This window comes from Mycothermus thermophilus, assembly GCF_041956435.1.
Source record: "Mycothermus thermophilus strain CBS 625.91 unplaced genomic scaffold VTJ04scaffold_1, whole genome shotgun sequence".
NCBI lineage: Eukaryota > Fungi > Ascomycota > Sordariomycetes > Sordariales > Chaetomiaceae > Mycothermus > Mycothermus thermophilus.
Genome location: NW_027191427.1, coordinates 4,651,493 through 4,659,449, shown reverse-complemented (window position 1 = coordinate 4,659,449; position 7,957 = coordinate 4,651,493). Strand labels below are relative to the sequence as shown.

The 7,957-nt window shown below is 56.2% G+C and overlaps 3 protein-coding genes across 3 annotated transcripts; 1 reads left to right on the top strand and 2 right to left on the bottom strand.

Annotated features, from left to right (window-relative positions):
* Nucleotides 1-1,835: 1,835 nt before the first annotated feature.
* Nucleotides 1,836-3,223, bottom strand: VTJ04DRAFT_1750 (uncharacterized protein; the record flags this gene model as incomplete). The annotated part of the gene is made up of 2 exons (XM_069359472.1): nt 1,836-2,918; nt 2,975-3,223. The coding sequence occupies 2 exons, from the start codon at nt 3,221-3,223 to the stop codon at nt 1,836-1,838; spliced, it is 1,332 nt and encodes a 443-aa protein (XP_069224358.1).
* Nucleotides 3,224-4,956: 1,733 nt separating this feature from the next.
* On the top strand, nt 4,957-5,384 carry VTJ04DRAFT_1749 (uncharacterized protein; the record flags this gene model as incomplete). The annotated part of the gene is made up of 2 exons (XM_069359470.1): nt 4,957-4,999; nt 5,065-5,384. The coding sequence occupies 2 exons, from the start codon at nt 4,957-4,959 to the stop codon at nt 5,382-5,384; spliced, it is 363 nt and encodes a 120-aa protein (XP_069224357.1).
* A 10-nt stretch (nt 5,385-5,394) lies between these two features.
* VTJ04DRAFT_1748 (uncharacterized protein) lies at nt 5,395-7,153 on the bottom strand (the record flags this gene model as incomplete). The annotated part of the gene is made up of 4 exons (XM_069359469.1): nt 5,395-5,610; nt 5,678-6,616; nt 6,693-7,015; nt 7,108-7,153. 4 exons carry the CDS (start codon nt 7,151-7,153, stop codon nt 5,395-5,397), a joined length of 1,524 nt encoding a protein of 507 aa, XP_069224356.1.
* Between the last annotated feature and the right edge of the window lie 804 nt (nt 7,154-7,957).

Below are 7,957 nucleotides of genomic sequence, written 5' to 3'. Positions count from 1 at the left end.
ATGGGCACGGTTTTCCTGTACACTAGCCGAAGAAGGACCGACGAGCCCTGACCAAGGGTATAGCGGAGTAGGAGAAATAATAATGGTACTCAAAAAGCAATGGGGGGTTTCCCCCTTGATACTCCGATATGCTCAATTTTGTGATTAAAGGCTTCCGTGGGTAGAATCGCTACGTTGCTCTATTGTGTAATTAGTATATCTAGGATGATAGATCACCGCGCTTCGTTTCGCATCTGCTCCGGGCTGTTGCAGAATCGGGGCCTACCTAGTAAGTATGCTCGACCAAAGATCCATCTTCCCTTTCCAGCTTGGCAGCTTTCTTGTCTCTTCCTTCGCTGGTGGTGGAAAGTGGTTGCTTCTGTGGGAGTCGGGCGTGGAATCCGCTCCTTGGCCAACGCGTCTGCCCTCGCTTGCTCGTGGAGCGACGCCACTGCGACTTGTTGCATATACCCCACCTCTCGCTTCAAGTCCTCGTAGACTTCGTCGAACCGTTCGTCCCCGTTGTGCGTCCGTACTGCCAGCTCGTGCGAGGTTGTCTGGCCTTCGAGGCACTGCATCTCAAGCTCCGCTGATGTATCCCAGCCCTCTTGTCCCACCTCGTCGAGTTGGCGAAGCAAATGCGTGGTTACGTGGACGGATTCAAATGCTGTGGCGGGGTTGGGATCAATGATCCGCTGCTCGGCTAACCAGCGGATCATATACTTGCTAGTCTCGCCTGCCGGCTCGGGCTCTATATCGCCAGTTGGTTCGGGTTCCGAATCCGAGCTTGTATCGGACGGTTCAGCCTGGGTAGGTTGCTTTTTAGCTCGCCTTTTCTTTGTTTGCGGTTTACCCTCCGTGGGGAAATGCGACCTGGGCATCCACGTCTCCTTATCTGTTTGTCGTTTTATATCTAATTAGGACCCGGATAGCCCGAATAATATCGTTGACATCCCCCGGGCGTAGCCGATATACGTTGGCGGGATTAGGCTCGGGTTCCGTGTTCTTCCTGCGCCACTTGGGATCGTTGAATATTGGCCCCTTCCAGAAGTCCTTCGGGTCTTCGGTTTCAGCGAGATTAAGGAGTTGCCCGAGAGGCTCGATGTAGTTCTTCATGGAGTCGTCCGATATCTCTCGTTTCTCTGGGTTGAGGAACCGTATGGCCCGGATCGCTATTGCGTCTGGAATGAAAGGGATCAACCCTTGCCGGGTTTTGGTCTATTTCTGGACCATTCGCAGTAGCTTGAGGAAATCTCTCCAGCAGGAACTATCACCCGGGCTACTGAGGCGGATAGCTTGCGATTTCGAGATTTGGATCAGGGCAAGTTCAATGCCCTCTGTCTCCTGGACTTGTTTGTCGAAGTTGTCACACCAGGTAATGACGTGGTATCGGGGTTTCTCTGCCCGCGGGTCGTCCGCGATAACACTTTGAAGGAAAGCCTCTGGCTCCTCCTCCGAACTTGTCATGGTGCCTGGCGATCGTCTCGAGGCTGGGGGGTTAGGTGAGGGTAGAGGATATGGAGTCTCGGGGTCCTGTGAGAGATATCGACCAAGGGGACGTTGCTCTTGCGCCTTTTCCGCTCCTACCCCACACACGATCTTCGCCTGAGGAAACTTTATGTACCTGACTTTAACCAGACCCTCTAGCCCAAGAATTGTTCTGTATCTGTTCATTTATCACAGCGAAGATTGCATGCTGCTAGAAAAGTGAATATATTTTTCCTATGATAATCAGAGTACCGCCAAGTCCAAGCGCCAACGCCTGCAATGCATTTTCCTCCTTACATTTCGACCAAATCAACTTTTTCTCTTACCTTCCCATCATTCACCTTCACCCCAAATTCAACCCCCCCTTCTCACTCCCACCCCCAAGCCTCATACATCTCCTTCAGGGTCTCCCTGACATGCGACATGGGGAAATCATGTCCAGCCCCGCGAATCACGCGCCAGCGGACGCGCTCGGGCCCGCCCAGCAGCGGAAGCGCGTCTGCCGTGTACTCCTCAAGATCGATGAGGTCATCGACCTCGCCCAGGAGCACCGCCGTCGTTCCCGGAGCGCGCACCGCCGCCAGGCGCGCCCAGGCCGCGTGCTCGCTCAGCAGTGGGCCGTGTTGGACGCACGACAAGAAGGCGGGAACAAAGCCGTCGTGGTTGTCGAGCTGCCAGTGCACGGCACGGGAGACTTGCTGCTCCATGGGGTTGATCGATGTAGCGGTGATGCTGTTGCTGGGATGGTGGGGAGGGGAGGGAGCCTTGGGTTTGCCGTTGGCATGTCCGTTGGCGGTTCCCTTGGCGTAGCCGTTGATATGTCCGTTCGTATAGCCGTTTGCATAACCGTTGACATGCCCGTTGGCGTGGCCATTCAACTTCCCATTTGTCGTGACGGAATAAGACGTCACAGACGCCACAGCAGAAGGCGTGGGAGGAGGAAGGAGACGCTTCTTGCCGTCCGGCGTGATGGGTTTCCTCAACTTGTGGCTGGCAAGACGGCCGAGGAGGCCGGGCGGGACGAGTCCCGAGGTGAAAAGAGCACGCGTGAGTTTGCCGAAGGATTCCGGGCGGATCAGACCCGCGGGCGCGAGCAGGATGAGCGAGGAAATAAGATGCGAGAACGCAGCTGCGAAATGGACGGCGATGCCGCCTCCCAGGGAGTAGCCGACCAGTTTGAAGGCATGAGGCCCGATCCACGAGAGATGAGGAGACGAGGCCAGCGCCAGGAGGATCTGCGTCGTGTAGAGACGGGCGTCGTGCGGCAGGTCGGACGGATTATCCGAAAAGCCGCGACCGAAGAGGTCGAAGATGAGGACGCGACAGCCCTTCTCCTCGACGAGCGCATGGGCTAGACGCGAGAGGGTCATGCACGGTGTGCTGATGCCATGAATGAAGACGACCTTCTCCCCTGTTAAGGGGCCCCATTCGTAGACACGAATTGATCCATACTTGCGCCTTCCGTCAGCATCTTCCCTCCCAGACACAAGACACGACTAACACTCACCGGAGTCTCGACATCCCGGGCGCCAGGAAAGAAATCAGGCCTGTAGTCGAGCCTTTCGATTTCGGACTTTGAAAGCCTAGGTAAAGCGGTTCGAAGGGGCGAGCGGACGAGCTTCGGGGGCCTCGGCCATAAGGCGGCGCGAAGAACGACGAGGCCGGCGGCTGTGACCAGGGCTGAGCCGGCGACGGTGAGGTAGAAGCTGCTGGTCTCGGTCAGTGGGGCCAGACCAAAGCTGGTGAGGACGCTCATGCTGTCTCAGGGACTAGATATAGGGTGAAAAATGTTAGATGTAAGTGAGGATGCTAACATGAGTTTGGCTGTAGGGGTGTTGTTGATCCTGGCACGGGCCGGCCGCAGCAGGATTCTGAGGAGAATCAAACCATGAGGAATCCCAAACGATGGGCGTGGGCCATGGTGTGTTGCTGTGATACAACCTTCTCTACAAGTGGTCAGTGAAGTCCAGTTCTGTGTCTAAGTGGTAGCTCAGACGGGAGGAGCAGTTGGCCGGGCAGGGGGCGACGGCGGCGCTGAGGGACGGTAGTCGGCGCAAGACAGGACCTCTCTCACAGAACAACAAATGAGACGAGCTATGAGCACGCGGAAGGGACCCAGGAGTGAGTCAAGAACCAATAGATGATGGTTCTAGAGTCCAAAGAGTGCGGATGATCCCCAGGCCTTTCCGCTCTCACACAGCTCCTCGCAGCGTCCACGAATCCTGAGGTGAGGTCAACTGAATGTGGGCAAGGGGCAACGCCTCCTTTTCACGTTCAACTTATAATTACAAAATGCCAGGCCCGAAAATGAGTATTTTGCATCAACGGAGGTGGGGTGTTTCATGTACCCCGCCAATCGCGCAGAAAGTGTCTTGTCGTGGAAGTTGCTAGAACAGCAAAACTGAGGAAGAAGGGCTATTTCGCCGAGACGGCGGAAATGGTGACATGCGTCGAGGAAACAAGAGGTTTTTCCAGCCCGAGGTTGGTTGCCAACTCGGCTAACGGGGTTAGGGTTACGTAACAATGCCGTTTCGACGGAACCTCGTCCCCAGACTCCGGCAAAATGACCTCCGGACACCTCTTTCTTGTTCACATAAGGTGTAGGGCCCTTGATACCTGTGTGTCTCCTACTCCTTCCGGAAACTGTCACAGCGATGTTGGTAACAGCAACGCAAGTTGCTTGTGCACCTACGTTGGGGGTCTTACAGGCCGTCAGCATCGTCAGCAATACGGACCTGGAAGACTGGGGCAGAAGACCTTACCTATTCAGGACACGGTAGTCGTACAGTGGGAACAAAACAATTAGGTTTAACCCGGTGAGCTCAGAGAGGGAACCACCATCCAAAACAACAACCCGCCATACGGGGTATTTGAATGGCTTTTCACTTCAAGCAACTCGTCCATGTATTCTCATCGGCAGCCCACAAATGGAATCTTCAAACCCCTGGTCACTCGGCCCGCACGGTTGTGGGGCAGACACCGTCTTGGCAGGCCGATCGACAGGGCCGCAGCTGTGGGGTCTGGTCGGGTTGGTTCAGCGGATGCCGGGACATTGCGGCCCCACCTGGCCAGGTCCGGCTGGCCGGATGGACTCCAACATCATCAATCACACAGACTCTACGGGGCTGAGCATTCGGGTATCGTATCACAAAGACATCGCCTGGATGCTCGGGAGGACAGCCTCGGAATGAAATGGACCAAGCATTGGCGCAATACCCTTTGCCTCGAGGCTCTGGTCTCCATGCGGCCCAGAGAATGCCCGAGTCACCCCCGAGACGATATCGGAATGAAGTTCGGCCCTGACTCGATGCGGAACCGTCGGAGATCTTGCCCTGGTGTTGAGTTGCTGCGATGATCCCAGTTGCCGCTACCCAGTACCTCCTGTCTCTTGTGCATCATCACTCCTCGCGGTTTTCGGTTTGCCGAGCCTCATGAACCAAACACCGTGCATCTTGAAACTCTGAAGCCTCTCTTTTGAGCCAGACGGCAATGGTAGAAGTGTATTTTCATCTCTTCCATGGGTATTATACAAGTATACTTTGCCGCAGAGATAACCAAAAAAAACAGGAAAATAAAGAGCCTAAGGAAATAATCAAGGCAGGCAGAAAACCAAACCTCGTGCTGGCATGTACCCCGCGCGCGTCCACCCCGTAGGGCCTGGGAACGGAACCACAACCATCCCCTCTAAGACATCTTCTCCATCCGAGCGCAAAACCCGCATTACTCCCTCAAACCAAAATGCAACGAGAGGACCAACAACTCTTTCCCAAAACTCCCACGCTCCCAAAGTATACCCAAAAGTCTCAGGAACCCAAACCCAGATTCACCCAAAGCCACGCTCATACCGGCAAGAAGAAACGAAAACAAAATGGAAGCCTCCCAAAGAACACATCGTCTCTTTCACCCTCTCGCTGTGAGGGTTATTGTTTACTGCCCGCCAGGGGCAGACGCAACACCCTTCTCAAGCTCCGGGGGCGGTGTGTTGGATCCGCTGCCCTTGCCAGAGTGGCTGCTGCCTGTGCCACGGCGAGCATTCTCAAGCAGCTGCTGGTGACCCTCGATGCCGTGCTGCGGGACGATAACGACACCGTTCTCCTTGGGCTCCTTCTCGGCCGGAGTCCAGGCGAGGTAGTCACGGCGGACCTGTTGAGATTCTTTGTTAGCGCGTGTTGCCTCACCATCGAAGTTAAGGGGGTTGAAATAGTCTTACCTCGACGTAGTCGTAGGCGAACTCGCCGTGCTGGTCGTCGTCCATGCCGAGGAGCTCAGCCTCAGAGGAGGCGCGGAGGTGCAGACCGGGGATGAGGTCGATGGCCTTGGCGATGATGGCCGAGACGACGAAAGTGTAGGCAGTAGAGGCAACGATGAAGGCAATCTGGATGTACATCTGCTTGTAGTTGTGATCAAGGAAACCGCCAGGCAGCTCCATGTTGACACCATCAAGGCTGATGACATCCTCCGTGGCGAAGAAACCGTTGAAGATGAGACCGACAATGCCGCCGATAGCGTGCTCAGCGAACACATCGAGAGAGTCGTCGATGCCGATCATGAACTTGACCTTGGTGCCGAAGTTGCAAGCGACGCCGGCAGCAACGCCAAGAGCAATGCTGGCCCAGGGGGTGATGAGACCAGAAGCCGGAGTAGCAGCGACGAGACCCGAGATGGTGCCCGAGCACCAGCCGACGAGCGACCACTTCTTGGCGAGACGGAAGTCGAGCAGGCACCAAGTCATGGCGGCGAACATGGCGGTAAGGAGAGTGTTCCAGCAAGCCATGGCAGCACGGATGTTGGCACCGAAAGCAGAGCCACCGTTGAAGCCGAGCCAGCCGAACATGAGCAGAATGGTGCCGAGGGTGATGAGCGAGATGTTGTGCGGACGGAAGTTGAGCATCATCTTCTCGTTGCGGCGGCCGAGGACCCACGAGTAAGCCAGCGCCGACATACCCGAGCCGATCTCGACCGGGCCGCCGCCAGCGTAGTCGAGAACGCCGTACTTGAAAGCCCAGCCTTCGGCACCCCAGACCCAGTAGGTGATCGGGCAGTAGACGAGAGTTGCCCAGAGGAAAACGAAAACCATGGCGGGAATGACACGACCGCGCTCGGCCGTGGCACCAATAACGAGGGCGGCAGTGACACCGCAGAATTGCATCTAATCGCGGGAAAACAATAGTCAGTCCCTTCGTTCTCGATTCTCCTCCTTCGCTCCTCAGTAGGCACTATCGTACCTGATAGAAGGAGTACAGCAGCTCCGGGATGAGGGGAGCAGGGCTGGGATCTCCGAGGGTGGTGCGAAGGCCGAACTTGTCGAGGTTGCCGATGAAACCGTTGGTGGCGGTAGGGCTGAGAGCGAGCGAGTAACCCCAGAAGTACCATTGGAAGACGACGACGCTGTAAGACATCATGACGACCCAGATGAGCGACAGGGCAGATTTCCGGCGGGCGAGACCCGAGTAGAGGAAGGCGATACCGGGCACCATGAGCATGACCATGGCAGCCGAGACCAGAATGTAAGACTGGTCGCCCGGAATGAATTGCTTGTTGAGATCGACTGGATTTGACATCATGTGTTAATAATCGCGGTTCCATCATCGGGCCGGAGATTAGGATCTCGGCGGTTGTGCTGGGTGGAGGGAGTCTTACCACGCCCGCCATCGGCTGGGGCGCCGCTATCTTCGGTCGTCGACATGATGGGCTATAGGGTGCCTTTCGGCCAAGGTGATGATGATTCGGGATTCGATCGGAGGGAAAGCAGAGTCGACGGCGACGGAGGCGACAAGGCACGCAGTTATCCCAAAATACCACGCGGTATCAATTGGGATGAGGCAGGAAACTCAGGTGCCGGGTTGGTGAGATCCAAGGGCGGCACAAACAAACCCCAGACAGCAGGAGTGTTGTTTGGAGACTGGTGTGAAGAAGAGGTGATGACAGCAACGGGAGCGAGAGTGGGACAGCGGGAGGTATTATAAGATTGACTTGTCTACGGGGCAGCCGCGATGGTGTCTGCGTCCCAAGTTTCTCACACAGATAGAACCCTGTCAATGAATGTCCCTATCGCTCCCGATGGAGTGGGGAGCCGCGACATTGTCTGATGTCGGCGGTACGTACACGGTACCGTGAGCGGCGTCGGGGAACAATGCGGCAGCAGGGATGAGTGAAAAAAAAGACTCGGGGATGGCTGCAGTTCGCTCTGCACCCCATGTCCCATCCCATGCGGAAAGCTGGGACCTCGGGGGTGCGGGAGATGGACATGAACTCCCACGCCCCAGCTTCTTTCTTGGGGCAGTCTTTCCGGGGGCGCGGACTGCGTGGGCTCCGGTTCCACCCCCGTCATCGCCATCCATCCGTTCGATGCATCCATCCCAAAGCAGAGATGCGACCATGTTGCATGTGGTAGGGGCGGATATGAATCAGACAATCTTCCTTTGTGCTGGCCCCGTTTCATCGCCTATATTCAATTTACGGCCTGGCGTGGGGAGAGATCGAACGCAGC